The 19,708-nt window shown below is 37.7% G+C and overlaps 1 protein-coding gene across 2 annotated transcripts; it reads left to right on the top strand.

The window, feature by feature from the left end:
• Nucleotides 1-663: 663 nt before the first annotated feature.
• Nucleotides 664-19,600, top strand: c8a (complement component 8, alpha polypeptide). 2 transcript variants are annotated; one of them, XM_052133650.1, is made up of 11 exons: nucleotides 664-816; nucleotides 893-1,004; nucleotides 1,439-1,583; nucleotides 2,985-3,132; nucleotides 7,054-7,243; nucleotides 8,054-8,236; nucleotides 8,660-8,900; nucleotides 16,265-16,384; nucleotides 16,469-16,626; nucleotides 17,164-17,389; nucleotides 19,246-19,600. In XM_052133650.1, the coding sequence occupies exons 1-11, from the start codon at nucleotides 722-724 to the stop codon at nucleotides 19,392-19,394; spliced, it is 1,767 nt and encodes a 588-aa protein (XP_051989610.1). In that variant the 5' UTR covers nucleotides 664-721; the 3' UTR covers nucleotides 19,395-19,600. The 2 variants fall into 2 exon arrangements, with proteins under 2 accessions (XP_051989610.1, XP_051989611.1); XM_052133651.1 differs by having other exon boundaries at nucleotides 683-816; nucleotides 911-1,004.
• The last annotated feature ends 108 nt before the right edge of the window (nucleotides 19,601-19,708 follow it).

The following is a 19,708-nucleotide window of genomic DNA, read 5'->3' as shown; positions in this document are numbered from 1 at the left end:
GCTAGAAATACTTTGGTGATAGTCAGCTGGCGAATTAACGAGGCTTTCCTCATGAATATTAATTTAGTTTCGTGATGTTCGCGCTGGTTCGCCCAGCATCGGGAAGTGAATGATGTAGCTTATGAATATTAATTAGATTTCCCATGACAAATTAGCTTTCCTGGCCTACAAATGTGCGCCATGACTGAACAACACTGAAATATATATGACATTTTACAAGGAAAATCAATAACACTTTTGACAATTTATCTTGGTGAGTTTCTTAAAAAAAAAAGAAAATCACAGTTACCATGCAGTTTCAATCATAATCTAGCATTGCATAAAATAGGACAAATGGTAAGCTATTTAATAAGTACTATACAGTGTGCAATAAAGTGCACATACAGGGTGTGCTGGAGTGCCAGGTGAAGAGTGCAAATGGCAAAATAATTACAATGGGTAAAAATTATATTAAATCTAATATAGGTGGTAACAATTGGTATTTTTTCTTTCTTTTGAATCAATAACAGTCTTATCAACCCAGATGTCTGTGATAAAGGTTCTTATAGTAGTCTACTGGCCTGGAGGTGGAGCTCTCTGGGAAAAGTATCATTGTGCTGAAAAAAAGGTATTTAATTTTTCTTTCCCAAACCCTGTCAATCATTTACAACCCTGACATACAGTTTGTGGACTGGACCTAAGACTCAAATCAATCTCAAACCCCCAACAAACCATTTCAGTTATGAGCAGATTCATGTTTTCGCTTTGTATTTTGGGGATTTTTCTCTTTTGTCATTGTGTTTCTACCAGATTTACTGATGATTTACAACACAACAGGTAAGCAAGCGACTTTACTTTCGTGGTCTTTTCGTGTCATGTCATTCCTCATAGCACACTATATTTGATCTCTAAGGTCTAATGCATCTTCAAGACGGACCAGAGGAGTGAACACCCCCAACCCTATTGACTGTAAACTCAAGAGTTGGTCGCAGTGGTCACCTTGTAACTCATGCAGAGAGAGGACGGTAAAAACTCTTAAAAATGGTTATTTTTGGAGTTACATAAGAACCATCAAATGGTTCTTATGTGACTCCTAAAACTGTATGTTGTTAATATTTGCAGTTGTTTTTTTACCCACCAAATGTTTAATACAACATTAATTTTAATTCATTTAAATTATAAAAGTATTTTTTTTTTAATTAAGTATTTTACACTTAATTTGAACATGAAATAATGTAATTTCCATCAACTGGTCTGAAACACTCTCACACTAGCTCTGGTCCATTGGGCCATGATTGTTGAATCCTGTTTAAACGTTGTCAGAAAACTGTGATCTCGACTGTCCAATAGTTAAGTTGAAGGCATGCTCTATTAGTCTGTTATATAAGCTCTTACAATATAAGCTATTAAGCGTTGAAAAATTATCTATATTGTAAGTAATTTCGGGTCTGTTTTGCAGTTTCGCTTCCAGTATCTGGAACGGCCCTCTCAGTTTCAGGGTCACCAGTGTGTGCACAGTCAGTGGGATGAGAGACTTTGTCGACAAGAGGGCGAGTGTGAGCCTCAAGACCACTGTGGGGACATGTTTGCATGTGGGCCCTATGGTAAATATTTCTGCTTGCATTTCGGTCATTATGTTTGATTGGTCCAGGTTTTCTATTTTTGTATTTGTTTATATATTTCACAATATGCAAATATTTTTTTTATTTTTTTTTATTTAGTTTTCAGTTTTATTTTATTTCCCAATGGGCATTTTCATTAGTGTTTTCAAACATTTTTGTCTGTTTTTCTATTTTTCCACTATGTTTAATTTTTATTGTAGTTGTGTTTTTATTGTACTTGTGTTGTTGTACAGAGCTGACGAAATACATTTAACAATGATACATTTCTCAGTGTAATTTATATCTGTGGCATTTATGTAGGCAGATTGTAAAAGTTTCATATTTTATAGCTTATAACTTCATGAAAATTAAATGGAACATATAATGTCAAATACCATTACTTAGAAGAGGTGATAATCTTTCAAACAAGCCCACACACATTGTAATCGGATACATAGATCATTAGATAATCCACACAACGCACAATGTGGCTAAAACACGTTCGTTTTCCTGGATCAGATGACTTGATCAGAAATTATGTAGTACGTTGTCAAGCATCATGGAATGCTAAACCAATCGTATTAGGTTTCAGATCACTGCAACCAGAGGTGAAGTCATCCAAATATGGGCAGAGAGGATCGTTTACTCTAATTACATATGGACACCAGGAGATGGTGCCAAGTACATGACACAGACTCAATGATGGCTCAAATGACACAGAATGAAACTGATGCTTTGGAGATAGAGAGAGCATACCTTTAGTCATTGTTTTATGTGTATGTGTAATTAGATCTGATGCACAATTATTATGTTTTATTTGTTTAGAGAGGCTTTTGGACACTTAGAGACATTTTTGGACACTAGGATAAATTATATTTGTAATGCTATTTAACTTTTGATTGTTTTGTTGTATCATCACAAAATTTTGTAAGTTACAGGCGACATGACTGGGAACAAAACAAAAATGAGTTACACCCTGAAATATATATACTGTTTAAACTCATGCCTCCCCACTCACGAGCCTAATGTCACTTTGCTTATATTCGTCACATTTACTATATAGTCTTCTGCCCAAACATTTTAATAATGTTGACAAATGATACATCTGTCAAATCAGAAAAATAAGAATAAAAGAAATTCTTAAGTTATTTTTCAGCAGTTTCTTTGGCTGAGAGTCTCAAAATTGATATAAATCTACTATATCATTAAAAAAAAAAAACATTTCTTTACAGTGATTCAAAACACTGTACCCTCCTTGTTTTTATGTTGTTGTTTATTTGTGGGAATCTTTAAAAACACCCTCAAAGCTTAAAGGGTTAACTAAAATGAATTCAATTCGTTTTCTTTTTTTTTTTTTAATTACACTGGCTTATGAATCTTTTAAATGTTATGTGTTCTTCACAGGACGTTGTCTCAGACAGGAGCTCCGTTGTAATGATGAGATGGACTGTCTAACACAGAATGATGAGACTGACTGTGAAGTGACAAATAAAAAAGAAAACAAATGTACCCACATGCTGATAATACCAGGAGCTGAGAAAGCCACTCAAGGGTATGATGTACATTGAAATGTGCACATGGTTTATTTCTTGGCTATTGCTATTAAAATATTTTAATAGCATAATATTATTTATATATATATATATATATATATATATATATATATATATATATATATATATATTGATAATATATAGTCAATACTGCATATATACATCATACGTATACGTCAGTAGCACAAAAAGTATTTGACTTAATGCACACTTGAAACTCTGTAAATGTAATTTATTTCCATAGCAAATTAGTGCAATAATTGGCATTTATTAAAAAGGACAAGCATAGAGTACTTAAGTAAAACATTTCACAAGAAGACATTTTTTAAGTTTTAAATGTTTAACACATTTTAGGTCTATACACTGTTCAAAATGAAGACAGAAAGTATCTGGACACTTTCTAGATGTCAAAAGGTAGTGCAACATGTCCACATGTGAACTACATCTATGATAAGGTTCAGTTCACTAAGAAGTGAGGAAAGGATGCAAAGAAAGGAAACGAGGATGCACAGTTTTAAAAAGGAGGAGCACCCTCTGTCGCTAGCAAGCAGGCTAATTGTTAACAGTATGCTAAGCTAGTAGGCTAACCAGTTAGCTTGTGAACTTACTGGTGAAAACAGAATGAGAAATGATTAATTTCACTATTTATAGCTTTGGTTTAATAATATGAAATGTGAGATAATTTAAAAGTTATTATTTGGCATATTTACATGGTTAAGACAACATGAATAATATAGCAATTGGATAGAATTTTAAAAGTACGTTTAGCCAATGGAATCACTTTTTGATTTTGTGTATTACTTGTAGTCTTGCGGGATGAAGACAGAGGTTGAGTATGGAATTGCATACTACTCTTACTATTTCTGCAAAAGATAGATATGACAGAAGTAGCAAGAGTAGTATGCCATTCTGAACTCAGCCAGATTGGAGCACCACAGCACCACTTTTTCACCCAAGTCCACACATTTTTTCATAAGGATTTTCTAAAATCTTCATAAAAGTTAAGCCATGAACCAAACCAACCAACTCAGAGGTGAATCACAATAATACAAACTTGAATTTAAAGCTAAAAAGTAGTATTTGAAAAGCGGACAAAAAAACAAAGGTTCAAAACAGTGTACTGTACTTAATGTCAGTATATTGAATTTTGAAATATTGAAATAACCAAAATAAATGACAAACCATATCTCTGCAAAATTCTATATTTTTAAATGAGCAAAGCTGCTTTTTCTCCATGTGTTCATAAATGAAATAACCCATCAAACATTAAAATCTCTCTGTCCTTTAAGTGTTTAAAGTGCTCAAATTTAGCCTTTAGAAATGTAAGTACTGGAATACCAGGTAAATTTACATTATATGTTGAAAAGTCCTTAAAAGTGCTTGAAGTTAAAATGGAAAATGTCTTCCATGTAATGTGTGTACATCAAAGATGAAATCCATGTGTCTTAGAATATTCTTTCAGTACAGTCAGTTGTTGGTCAAAAAGTAAAATTAAATATTAATTTTAAGTACACATAGCACGGGTGCTGTAAAGAAATAGCGACTTCTGTGAAAGAAATCGCCTGAACGTTTCTGCCAGATGCTAATAGAACTGCCGCAATTCTTAAAGCAAAAGTACTTCAGTTCTTGAAATACAAATTAATGTAAAGTCAAGATAAATACTTGTAAATTGTACATATTATTTCAGTGACAGCTAATAATATTATAATATAATATTAAATTATAAAATGTTAAATTGTAAAATTATAAAATGTAAAAAGCTAAATTGTGTTTATAATAATAATAAGACAAGTTATGTAAAAATACATATACACTTTCACACACTATATATATTTTCCTTGAACAAAATAGATAGTCCCTGTACTAAGCTATAGGGATGGAAACAAATACAGCTGTTCAACCTCCACCTACACAAACTATTTTTGAAGGTTTTTTGTTTGTGAAAAAATTTACTTGAGAAAATCTATTGTTATTTGAACTTTGAATATTTATATTATGTATTAGAAAATTAAATTTGTATGAGAAATTATGAGAAACTGCATTTTGCTCGAAATCCATTGAATCGAATAAATAGAATCATGATTAGATAACCCTATTGTCTTACCCCTACAATGAAGCATTATGAATAATATCGAATTAAGAACAATAGAAAAATATGAAACTATTGATTTAAAGTTGTTTATCATAAGTAAAGAAATAGTACATATTAATCTATAGGATTTTTGCTTCCGGCACCAGACTGTTGCATTCTGTCACGATGTTGCACGTTACAATGTGGCTAGTATTTATCAACAAAATCGCTGTATAAAGCCGCATTCACACTGCCAGCGATTTTATTGCTAGCCGCTGTACTTTTGATAATTAGTGGGCGTTTCTACCACCGGTTGCTCTCACATTATTGGTGGGCTGAAAAACTGTCCATAGATTGTGTTAATCTAATCAAATCTAAGGTGTATTGCTGGTCAAAATAAGATATTCTAAAAAAGATATTCCACTTGTGGCTGGCATATGTCAAAACCAAGTAGATATTCAAATTATTCAAAGGGAGAAAAAGGTATGATATCATTAGTCCGGTTGATCTGTGCATCCAACATTCGCACCCTATACTACGTTTCAGTTCCTTTTCCGAACGATGCCACAGCTGTTTGCTTCCGAACCAAGATAAGACATAAAAAGCTTTGTCTTCAAAATTTAAAACTGTGAGACTTCAGAAGACATTCTTTAAATTTATTGTAACAAAACGTCCTGGTTACTTTCGTAACATCCATTCCCTGATGGATGGAACAAGACGTTCTGTTGATGTAGCGACACTAGGGGTCGCCCTTGGGAGCCCCATACACCTCTGATCTTTGAGAAAAGGCCAATGGGAATTGGCGAGTGGATTTTGCATGCCACTCCCCTGGACATAAGAGTATAAAAGCCTGCGGTCTCATCCCAGAACTCGACCGGGGCACACAAGCGTGCTTGGGAATGGGAAGTCCGTGGGGGGTTTCACGGTGGAGAAGCTCCCATTGCCCCCCGCAACATCAACATTGCCATGGTCATGTTTTCGCAATGTGGACATGAACCATCCACGAACGATGTCGCAACGTGGGACGCAACCAAGCTCGAGAGACAGCGATTGTGGCCGTCAGAAGCAGAGAGATAGCGACCGCAACCAGGAATACTACACATACGAAAAGGCATCTTTAATGCCTTTTCGACAGGAAGAATATGCTTTCTTTGCTGCTATAGTTCCCAGGGGCGTTCTCTATGCAACACCGGTGCAAGAGGGGGAGAAACCGCTGTAATACGCCGTAAATCCAACAGCTCACTACTCTCAGAGGACAATGGAATGGCAGAGAAATTCAGCTTGCTGCACACAACCGCTCGGCTCTGAAGAAAACATCTGAATGAGTGGTTGCACCCCAGCTCCATTTATACCCGTATGTCCGGGGGAGTGGCATGCAAATTCCACTCGCCAATTCAACATTGGCCTTTTCACAAAGATCAGAGGTGTTTGGGGCTCCTAAGGGCGACCCTTAGTGTCACTACATCGACACAACATTGAGTGTGTGACTCAGGGCCATCGCTGAAGTTCATGGCACTCAGGAGAACATTTACTGTATGGGCCCCATGAGGACCATAGGGCCACTTCATCACACCAGACAAACCTGACTGTACTCATAAATAACCAGACAGACGGTGAAGATTGATCTGTCAGCTAACTCCGACCTTTTGAGCTTTGAGGTCTGAAGCACGGCCAAGTTATTTTCAGAGCAACGGTCTGTTATCTGATATGTAGATTTGATACGATTGTATCAGTTTACTCACTCAGAAAATTCACAAGGTTTCACAACCAGCTTAGAAGGAAAAACTGTTTAAAAACTCACCATATGTATATACAATTGTATCCAATTGCATGGATTTGTTTTTGTCAGATATAATGCCTTATCTGGTGCTTTTGTAAATCACGTTCTGGATCCCAAATACTTCGGAGGTACTTGTGAATACATCTATAATGGAGAGTGGCGAAAACTCACGTATGATCCCTTCTGTGAACACCTCAGTTATGATGATGAGGAAATGTATTACCGGAAACCTTACAACTTCCTCTCCTATCACTTCACGGTATGTTTGCATATCTGTGATACTTTTATTTCGCAGAAAATCTTTTTATTGTTTGCTATGTTTCCCATTCGTGTGTCTATATTTGATCATCTCAAGCATCTTCTTAGGAAACAAATTAGCATGAATGATCAAATAATGTGACTAAGTTCAGTATTCTTTTAATTGTATTAATAATAAGTAATGGGGACACACATACACCAATAAACCAAAACATTATGACCACTCACAGGTGAAGCAGATTACGTTGATCATCTCCTAACAAGGCCACATGTCAAGGTCTGGGTAGAATAGTTGGTAAGTGAACAATCAGTTCCCGTAGTCAAAGTGTTGAATGCAGGAGAAATGGGCAGGAGTGAAGACCTGAGCAACTTTGACTAGGGCCAAATTGTTATGGCCAGATGACTGGGTCAGAGTTACCCCAGTCAAATTCCCTGCATCTCAATCTGATTGAGCATCTGTGGTTTGTGCTGGACCAACAAGTCTGATCCATGGCTGCTCCACCTAGCAATTTACAGGGCTAGAAGGATCTGTTGCTTTGTCTTGGTGCCAGATACCATACCACCAGATACCACCATCATGGGTCTTGTAGAGTCCATGCCTTGGCGGGTCATGCTGTTTTGCCGGAACGCGGAGGACCATCAGTATATTAGGCAGGTGGTCATAATGTTATGGCTCAACAGTGTATACTGTAGCACCCAAACAGCAGTTTGCTGAGAATGACCCCCAAACAACTAGTATCAATTTTTTATCTGTAAATATGATAAAATATTTTGGTTTTCACCAGATTTACTGTGGTTCTGTTCCTGCCAGGCACAAGCAAATACTGAGGAGGGATCCGATTATTATGAGGACGCTGTCAGCTTTCTCAAGGCAAAACAGACAGAAAGATCCTTTAACTTTGGAGCAACGTTTGGAGTCGCTGTGGTGGAAGTTGGTTTGCAAGCCAGTTCTGAAAACAAGTTGCTAAGAAACATATCACAATACAATAGTGAGGTAAAGCAATACATCATGGCTTATACATTTAATGATTGTACATACATGAAACAACTGGATGCATATTGATGTGTGAAAAAGACATAAAGCATATACATATATCTCTAGAAGCATTCTGCAAATGTTGAAAGACCTTATCTTACTTAGGGAATACAGCCTACTTTTCTTTAGTTTTGCTAACTAACTGGCAAAAAGTCTGGTCCATATTACAGCATATTCTGGGCAAGAACCACTGTCTAAGACAGAAAGATTTGGTCCCCATTTAATGTTTTGTCATCTGAGGGACGCCCCCATTTCTCTGGCACCTAAATGTGTTGCATATGCTGCATACCCCATATTTGCACCACTGGCTAGACGGATGCCTTCTGGGGGTGGGAAAAAATGTATTCTGTTAATATTGTTGACTATCCTTTGCATTTTTAGGAGATGGGTTTTGTCAGGCTATTGTCAACAGTAAAAACAGCTCAGTTTAAGATGAGGAGTAAAGATCTGATGCTGGACGAGGACGTGCTCTGGGCTCTAGCTGATCTACCTGATGAGTATGACTTCGGTGCATATTCCCATTTCTTCAATGAATATGGCACACACTATGTGACGGAGGGAACGATGGGAGGGCAACTGGATTATGTTGCAGTTGTGAACAAGAATGCTATGAAAAGAAACGGTGAGTAAACTTTTCAGTCCAAAATGTACAGTGGACAAGATGAACTGCTGATAATAAAAAGGAATGATGTCATGAAAAAAAATAAACTAAAAGTTAAATACATGTGCTAGCTTTATTTAGGGGTCCAATCAAAAAAGCTGCTGCAATCCTGTTGTGTTGTTTTGATTTTCTTATTTTTCTGCCTTAAAAAAGTTTGGGATGGTAAAACTTGCCAAGATGGTCCCAAATCTTAACCACAACTTGCATTCATAAACAAAGGCATACGACATTCCAACGCTAGGTGCCACTATAATGGAGATTGATTTTTAATGGGAATAGGCGATACCAATTATTTCCATTTTATCCGATACCAAGTATTCTCAAAGCCAATATTGATACCAATAGGCCTGGTTCTGACTATGTTGACATGGACACCAGAAAGCGGCTTATTGCAAGAAAGAGTTTTTGTGTGAGAAAGCAGCATTCCCGTTTATATTCCCGTTTATATGCACTGTATAAGCAGCAAAACTCTTTACTCTCGTATGCAACCCCAATTCCGAAAAAGTTGGGACAGTATGAAAAAAATAATTTGTAAATTATAATCACCGTTTGCTATATTGAAAGCACTAAAGGGGCGTACACACTGCCAGCGACATCGCGCGCGACAGCGACTCCATCCCATTAATTTTCAATGAGAGCACAGCGACTTCCGGCGACACGAGCTATCGCGACCGTTGGCTACTAGATGTGGGCGTGTCCAGTGACGCGACAAAGTTGAGACAAGTTCAACTTTATTCAAATGAAGAGCGACTTACATAAGCGACAGCCAATAGGAGGGAAGACGGGAGAGCTCACGAGATCCTTCTCTCTATCTCTCTCTCTCTCTCAGCTCCTGCAGTAACGGAAAGATGGATGAAAGGCTAAATTCTTGCTGTTAGCAATTTCCCAGTGCTCTATGATATGTCTCTTCCCACATACAAGGACATTTTTAAGAAAAATACTGCGTGGAATGGTGTATCTGAGATTGCGGGGATTTTGTGGACCCAGACAGACCGGCATTTGCATTTTTGCCGCAGATAAACAGTCGCTATGGCAAACAGCACGCCTTGTTTCTCATTCATCTTTGATATAAATCATTTTATGTACTGACTCCATTTATATTTAGTAATTTCCCTCCAAAATGTTTGTTTTTAGTGGCAAGAAAATCGATTCGCTGTCAACAGCAATGGAATGGCATTCGTGAATGTAATTTATAAACGTTACTAGGCAACCAGTAGTGGGAACGCCCACTGGCGACCTGCAGTGACAAAGTCGCTGGCCGTGTGTACGCAGTTTAAAACTACACATTATATGATGTTTACCCTGTGAATTTCATTGTTTAAGACTTATTAAGCATTTGGGCTCTGAAGACACAGGTTTGTTAAGTTTAGAATGTGGAATTTCTAAACTTGTGTCTCAACCTCGGGACTCCTATCCTGAGGTCACCAGAACCGGTTGGATCCAGCTTCATTCCTGCTTTGTGTTGGACTCCACTGCTACATGTCGCTGAATGATGATGACTAAATTCAGCCGGTGCCAAACATCACTTCAGTCTATTATGATGGACTTCAGAGGATGAACTGATGCCAACTACAACCTGCATCACCTCGGTCTATTGATGGACTACGATCTGTAATTGACTAACTATTGCCAACAAAAGCCTTCATCAGCCAATTAACAAGGACAATTGCATCTATGTGAACTTCTGCAATTAATCAAGATGGACTTCAAAGACTGTGGTCATTAATCTTACAGTTCAAACACAATCGATGTTTAAACACTGACCCTTAACCCTTACTTAGTTTAATCATTTTAAACCATGATTTTAACTATACACAAGTAATATTTACATTACATTCATAATGTTAGCCAGAGGGGAACTGGCCCCCACAGCGAGTCTGGTACCCAAGGTTATTTTTCTCCATTAATCAACATCTTATTGAGTTTTGTGTTCCTTGCCACGGTCGCCTACAGCTTGCTCACTGGGGTTATTAATACAATTATTATTTAATTATTTTTAAACACAATTAAGAATCGTGTTTTATCTAAATTGCACAATGATGATGATTCATCGACTTTATAGACATTACAGTTTTATCGTCTGTTAATGCTGATCTTCTGTAAAGCTGCTTTGAAACAATGTGTGTTGTGAAAGGCGCTATACAAATAAACTTGACTTGACTTAATTTCCCCCATTCATCCAATATGCAGGTTTTTAGCTGCACAATTGTATAGGGTCTACATTGCTGGATGGTGTGCTTAATAATGTGCCACACATTCTCAATTGGAGATGGTCAGGACTGCAGGCAGGCCAATCTAGCACCCTCACTCTGCTCACACAGCCATGCTCTTGAAATCCGGGCAGTATGCGGTTTGAAATTGTCCAGCTGGAAAATGCAGGGACGTCCCTGGAAAAGATGGTGCTGGATAACCGTATAGGTTGGAACAAAATGTATACATATCTGTCTGTATTTATGGTGTTCTCACAGATGTGCGAGTCACTCATGCCATGGGCACTGACAAACCCCTGGCAAATACATTGGCTTTTGGACCTGATGCTAATAACAGCTTGGATGGCCCGTTTCCTCTTTGGCCCGGATAACACAATGACTGTGTTTTTAAAAATCTTTTTGAAATGTGGACTCTTCGGACCAAAAAAAACCACTACTTTCCATCTAAGATGAGACAGAGTCCAGAGAAGTCGGCAGTGCTTCTAGACAGTGTTGATGTAGGGCATCTGCTTTACATAGTGAAGTCTTAACTTGCATCTGTGGACGCAGCGGCGAATGGTGTTGACTAACAAAGGTTTGCTAAAGTAATCCCAAGCCCATGTTCATGATATCCTTTTACAGATGAATGATGTTTTTAAGAGAGTGACGTCTGAGAGATCAGATATCACTCGCCATCAGAAGTGGTTTTCGTCTCGAGATTTGCCAAGTGAAATGCCCCAAATCCTTCCAATTTGTCTTTGCGGAACATTGTTCTCAAAGTGCTGTATTATTTGCTGAAGCATTTGTTGGCAAATTGACAAGTCTTTTGGAGGCTCCTTATACAGTATACAGTATAATGACACAATTTCCTCACCTGTTTAACATCTCCTGTTTCACATTGCCTTTCATATTTCATCTAGTCAAATTGTTATTAGTCTTAAATTGCACGTCTCAAATTTTTGGGTGTGTTTTGAAATTGTTGGGGCTTCGTTCAGGAGAGGGTTTGGTTATTAGCAATAATGAATAATTATAAGATAAAGATAATGACGAATTATTAAAATCAATAGAATATTAGTAAGGATATCTATTGCCGGGGCACCACCCTGGAATCAGAGACTAATAACCAGACAGTAAAGCAGTCTCAATATAGGATTGTTCTCTTAGGAATGTTGACGTCCAGAGAACATCAACATTTAAAAGGAAAACAGTGAAGGCTTGAATCTGAGCACTGACATCCACAGCCAGACCTTGGCATAGGTGCATGCAGAACAATACCAAAACACTTCTCTTTAAAGTATAACAAAGTTTATTGATGCAGTAATATAAATTAATTATCAATACAATGCAGTCGATACACTAACTACAAACTAAACAGTAACATGATTAGATATGGTAAGAGATAAGCTTATAGTACATGAGATGAGGGTAGGGGTGTGTGTGAATCGGTGTATGTGTGTGTAAGGAGAGAAGGAGTTCACAAAATCACGGATGTGGCTCTCTTAGAGAGTGTGCCGCGTGAAGTTTCCGGCCAGAGCATGTGGCCACGAATGTGGGTGGAGAGACTGGTTTATTGTGTCTGCCCATTTAATGCGTGTCTCAGCTGGTACGATAACTTTGGGACAAAGCTGGGCTCTATCGCCAAGTTATCGTTTGCCAAATGTGTGTGCGGGTATGTTTGTGAGGGGTTCTGTGTGTGTGTGTGTGTGTGTGTGTGTGTGTGTGTGTGTGCGGTTAGTACGAGAGAGAGAGAGAACAGCCAAAGCTGTTTGTCTGGTTTAGCGATCGTGGGAGAGACGGCAACCGTTTTTTCACTCAGAGACGTGGTGAACAGCTCTTAATCCGGCTGCCGTGGCCATTGGTTCTATAATGGATAAACTCAATGTGCCAGTCCCACCCGCAACGGCGGAAATGCACAAACACCCTAATGTGGTTGGACAACAACACATCAAATCTCATTCGTGGTAACCGTAAGTTACTATAATACCTTGAGTATTATTAGCAACAATGAGCGGACTCTGCGGTCTGTAAACCGTACAAGTTATTCTTGATACTCAAGAATAACACAATATAATAATCTATCTCTGCCCAGACATAAACCCCTTACTTGAGTCACGTGAGGACAGGGGCAGGATGTGTTTGTCCGTCGTTTGACTCTGACTCAGTTCCTCAAAGCTGGGGTGATGACCATAGGCCTTTCCTTGCCCTGTTGGCAGGCGGTGTAGCGGCTGATTATCGGTGGGTTGGTGGAGATATCAGGGAAGTCGACTCTGTTAAAGAAGGAAGATAGAATATTCTTTCTTCACTTCTTCAGGCAAAAGGGTGATACACGGTTTGCCGGCGGTCTCCTTCGACTCTGTTAGCGTGCTTGGTGGAACCGGAGAATCTTAGCTCATCCAGAGGGATGAAGATTGTATGGCCAAAGTTCAGGTACATACATTATTTCCTGGGGCAACAAGGCTACACCTGGGAGCAGCAGGGATGCAACTAGACATGGAGCATGCTGTCGCTGGAAGCAAGGCTTAGGAGGAATCTCTGGGGTATTATACTCTCGATGACATCATGGTTGAGGGACACGTTCTGTCGTGCGTTTCATCCAATAGGAGTTGAGAGTTCGATCCTTCAGAATTTCACACCTAGGTGTAAAGTGAGCAAGGCTTGATGGGATCTGTAGTCTGTTTGGACTCCCTTTGTTTGATTTTGGTGCTGTTTTTGCGTTATCGGGCTTTGAGTGTTCCTACAGGCCCCAGTCAGAATTTATGACTGTGTGTAGGCCTGCCTTTGTCTCCTATCTGAACACATGAGGCCCAACACAATTATCTGATTTGAAATTACTGTACATTTAAAAAAACAAACAATAAAATTCACAAGATATAACATCATATTTTGTGTAGTCATGGTGCTTTCAATATAGCTAAGGGTGAATATCATTTACAAATCACTCCTTTTTGTTTTTATTAGCATTTTTAATACTGTCCCAACTTTTTCGGAATTGGGGTTGTACATGCGGCTCTGTCAGTAAGCAGCTTTCTCCACAGCAACTTAATTTCCCACAACCCTTGTTTAAATAAACATGGTTTTGTGTAAATTCTCTATGTGCGAGCTGAGGTCTTAACCAATCAATGCTCATGTGCTGAACATCCTCAAGCACCCCTGTAGAACTGGGCCTTGTATCAGCCGTTGATACTTATCAGCAAATTAATTACCAAATTAAAACCATCTGAAAATTGGTTTAAGCATGAAAACGCCAATATGAAAAACCGATGGTTCATTTATAATTAATTATCATCACACTTTGTAAAACCTCTTTGAATTCAAATGCACAATCCAGAAATAATGATAATAATGAGGGTTAGCACTCCAAAGAACTTATAATATAACATTTTGATTTTTTCTCACTCTTGTATTAATGAGGAAATACCGTCGTTATGTGACACTTGTGAAAGCGGCACTTACCTATACATGATGAGGTAAAACCATCCAAAACAGTAAACTTTTACTTCTGAGACATTGGTATGTATCCATTAATGCTGCACAATTGATTAAGTTTGAAATCACAATAAGTTATTGCAAGGTCTTACAATTAAGCTAAGCTTACAAACTAAGCCTAACAAGGCTGCAATCAGCTCTTCAGTTAGCGCTTCAGTCAGCATTGTGTAAACAAGCGGCGCCCTCTAGCGGTGTCTGGATGGTATTTTCTATTATCCATAACGCAACTATAGAATTTAAAGGCCGCTTTGTTCTTTTGGTAACTTTCTATTTTTAATTGATGTGTTTCCTTGGAATTGCTTAACATAGTTTGTTTGCATACTATGAAATTGTGATGTTCTATTATTTAGAGTACAAACATGTAAAATGTGAGTTCTGTTGCTTTGAACTGCAAAAACAGAAGTGCAAATTTTTTTTTTTTGAAGTATAAAATAAACTTTTTTTTACATCAAGCATCATGCTATGATACTGTATTTAGTTATTTTTCAATCTCTTTTATCTTTTTATTTGATATTTATCTTTCATTGTGGCTCTCTTTAAACTTTTGGCTTGTCAAGTGTTCAGTAGATCAAATCCATGTTCAATGGATATTGCTTGCTGTTTGAACAAAAGCTTTTGTACCTCTTTGTACATTTTTAAAACACAATTCCTGAACAAACTAGTGATCTGATGACAGAATTATTTTTAATTCTAAATTATGAAAGTTATTTGTTCAAATCGGTATTGGCCAAAAAATTTCATATTGGTGCTTCCCTATAATTAATTATAATTGTTTTGGGGGGTTTTTTGCCGCCAATTATATCTATTTAACATTTATTTAAAAGCTATCATTTTTAGCACAGGGAAAATCGACCCGCCATGTTTGAGTCAAAGATAAGACAATCCCATTTTTTCCCCCTTTTTTTTTTGTAGTCCAGATATATAGTCCAGATATACACCACCGTGCCGCCCTAACATTTATCATATTAAAAAAAAAGTTTGTTTATGTGGTGTAACCAAACGTTTTTATAATATTTCTCATATTAAAAAAGTTTGTTTGTGGTGTAACTGCATAGGTGGCCATTTTGCTGTCATTTAACAAAAAACAATAAAATTTGTGTCATTAAATGATTCAATATCAATATTTGTACATTTTTATGCTTGGGTCATGTGGTGTAACCCTGAAAAAACTTCTTGATATTCTTGACTCTGTGAATTCATTATATTTGAAAAACTAAAAAGCGCTTTAGATGAAAATCCTCAAAATTACACTTGTCACTTATTTTGTCTGTCAAACTGAAATAGAATGATTTTATTTACAAATATGTGTAAATTAATTGCTATGTAAGTTACTGCATGTCTTCATATATTTCATTGACTTCCAACCATTACATCAAGGCCAGCTTGACTGTTTCTTAAATGCAGTTAGAGTCACACATTTACAACAGAGTTTTGTAATAAATTACATTTAATTATATATTTTTTTAAATCATTTATGTTACCAAACAGTATTGCAGTGTGGTAATTTTCAGCACTTTTCCAATATGCCTGGACCCAGATGATTGCTGTTTTGTGCTATAATGTTTATTTTATGTGATTTTTCTTTTTTGCAAATTTCAGTTAGAAAAACTAAAAGTGAGTGTACTATTAACACATTCTTTTCAATGTTAGAAATGCATGGACAACAGATGGGAATGTGCCTTGGAGGGTCTTTGAGCGTGGGATTCAATGATTATGTCAGCGCTAAAGGTTCCGTAAAAGGATGCCAAAAAGATGGGGAATTGAATCAAAGTATGTAACTTGGAGCCTGACACATTTTTATTAGGAGTTTGGATTTTACACATCTTTTAACTAAACTATGTTTTTCTTTTACAGGTGGGAAAGCATCCAATAGTGCTATTGAGGATGTCTTTGGCTTTGTGAAGGGTGGATACACAGGCACCAGCAGTGCAAACTTGGCTATCAGGGATGCCATAAGTTACAAGAACTGGGGAAAGAGTCTTAAATACAACCCTGCATTAATTGATTTTGAGGTGCATTTATATTATTAATACACTTGTTTCATACTTTGTCATATGTATTGTACCATTGGTAAGGTCATTATCAACACTGATGCGGTGTTGTAACTGGATGAGAGTATCGTCCAAATTCATTATGAAACATATTTATTTAAAGAGCCCATGAACTCTTAGCTAAACAAGTGCAGTCTTCTTTCCTGCACTCAGGGAAAAGGGCCGTATTAAAGCGCTTGTCTGAATGGCTTTAACGTCACAGCTCAGGATAATCGCTAGTGAAGGGCTTGGGACCTTGATTCCTGGGTGCCGTCAATTTTCCCAGACACAGTTGTGTTTAGAACGGAGTGCTCATTAAATTAAATTGAGGTGGACCCATTTTCAAAACGTTTATCAGGAGGAAGGGACGTTCTCATATGGGATATAAATACATTGCCTCAAAGCTAACAGACAGGGACTTAAAGAAACAAATGTCAATAATGGGGTCTATGTTTTCCTACTATTGGAAAGGTTTTAATAGTCCTTATTAGTAATTAATGGTTTTTGTTTCTACTCTAGATTCTACCAATATATGAGTTGGTGCGTTTAAGCACGGCAGCCGAGCAGCTACGTTTAAAGCTGCCCCACCTGAAGATGGCATGGGAGGAGTATATACAGACCTTCAACCCTTGTCACTGTGCCCCCTGCATGAATAACGGAGTTCCTGTTCTCTCCGGGACAGCTTGCAGATGTATTTGTAAAAGTGGTTACACTGGTGATGCCTGTGAGGAGACTGAGAGACAAGGTGATGTTCTTGACCAAATAGAACTCTTCATAAATGTATGTGGTCTAAGCCCCTTATAATTCCTTTGTATAACACTGCAAACGACTTTGTGGCGAATATGGCGAACGAAGGCTGCGAAATGAGGCTGCCTTCCAAGGGTCCTCACAATTGAGATGGCCTTCGACGGTGCATCATGACATGGCAGCCAAGATATCCAGCCTAACAAGGCTGCAATATTACGATTGAGAAGCACCCTTTGTCGCTTCGTGTCACTCTGTGTCGCTGGTTATTATACTGCTGTTATGTAAATGGTAAAGTAAATGGAGTGGCGGTGGCATAGTGGGCTAAAGCACATAACTGTTAATCAGAAGGTCGCTGGTTTGATCGCCACGGCCACCACCATTGTGTCTTTGAGCAAGGCACTTAACTCCAGGTTGCACCGGGGAAATTGTCCCTGTAATAAGTGCACTGTAAGTCGCTTTGGATAAAAGTGTCTACCAAATATGTCAGTGTATATGTAAATCAAACGGTTTTCAATGCATCAGTTTAATTAGGCTATATCCATGTATGTGGTTACAGACAAATGATATAGAACAGTGAAATCATTCACAGAAACTTTTAACTTCTCCGTCTTGCCTGTACTTGACTCTAGTATCTCGTACACTCACTGCCTGGAGACAGATGACGTGAGCTCCACTGTCTTCACTCCCATTGGTAGTCGCTCCCAAATGTCACCCGTAATTTGCATAAAGTTTACATTTTCTCAACTTTGTCTTGTCGTTTACCACAGCGATCTCTGTCACCAACGGTCACAGCAGCATGTGTCATAGAAAATCGCTCTGTTGTCATTGAAAATGAATGGGATCCTGTCGCTTTGTTGCACGATGATGCTGGCGGTTTGAATGGGGCTTAAGAAACAATGTAATTTATTTGCATACCACTCACTAGTCCAACTTGAACAGGCACTATATACGCTGATATATATACAGTACACTGATGCCAAAAGTTTGGAATAATGTAAGATTTTGCTCTTATGGAATGAAATTGGTACTTTTATTTACCAAAGTGGCATTCAACTGATCACAATATATAGTCAGGATATTAATAACGTGAAAAATTACTACTACAATTTGAAAAATAAATTCTGAACTTCTTAAACTACCTCAAAGATTTCTTATCAAAAAATCCTCCACGTGCAGCAATGATAGCTTTGCAGATCCTTGGCATTATAGCTGTCAGTTTGTCCAGATCTAGCTGATCCCACAAAATCTCAATGGGGTTTAGATCCATAACACTCTTTTCCAATTATTTGTCCAATGTCTGTGTTTCTTTGCCCACTTTAACCTTTTATTTTAGTTTTTCTGTTTCGAAAGTGGCTTTTTCTTTACAATTCTTCCCATAAGGCCTGCAGAGTCTTCTCTTTGCTGTTGTACATGAAACTGGTGTTGAGCGGGTAGAATTCAATGAAGCTGTCAGCTGAGGACATGTGATGCATCTATTTCTCAAACTAGAGACTCTGATGTACTTATCCTCTTGATTAGTTGAAAAATGACACCACACTTAGGATGGGTGATATACCAGTTCCAGTGTTGCCACATCTTGCAAGAGAAAAACAGGACCTGGTATGGAAATCTAGATAAAAATGAGCAGTTTATCTCACCAAAAATTAACGCATTTAAAAAAAAAAATCTTTTTCCCTTATGAACAATTGAAAGGGTCTTTGTTGCCATTTGCAGCTATATTCTGCAGAAATAATTTTAGTCCTGTGCTTAAGTATTTTAGTAAAGGCATGTAAATAAACAGTGCTATTAGTGTGTGCAATACATTCTCAGTGAATTGCCCCACAGAGCTTATACTCAAATGTTTCCCTCTGACAGGTCCTACACATGGAGTCTGGAGCTGCTGGAGCTCCTGGTCCCCTTGTGTGTCTGGAAAAAAGACAAGAACACGACAATGCAACAACCCCCCACCAAAAGATGGTGGTTTTCCTTGTCAAGGAAGCGGTGTTCAGAACAGGAATTGTTAAACATTTACTAAATCTCATGTTGATGTTGCCTTGTCTTACATTTCATGAAGATAATACAGGTTCAATCTGCCTTAAATATTGATTTTGCCATTGATTTATATTTCACAAGAACAACAAAGGTTGTTTTGGGGTGAAATTTGACCTGTGAGGAATGTTTCTGTGTGGAACCATGAGGACTAGAATCAGAAATAAAATTTCTGAAAACCCTTGTTGTTGTTTTTTAACTCCTCCTAAGCCATTTGTCCAATTCAGTCAAAATTAGGCATATATAATCTATTAAATTTGTTCTGGTTCGTGGGCTGTAAATTCACTCA

This window comes from Xyrauchen texanus, chromosome 9 (genome assembly GCF_025860055.1).
Source record: "Xyrauchen texanus isolate HMW12.3.18 chromosome 9, RBS_HiC_50CHRs, whole genome shotgun sequence".
NCBI classification, from domain to species: Eukaryota; Metazoa; Chordata; class Actinopteri; order Cypriniformes; family Catostomidae; genus Xyrauchen; species Xyrauchen texanus.
Note: the sequence above shows the minus strand (reverse complement) of the source record. Positions and strands in the feature narration are given on the sequence as shown.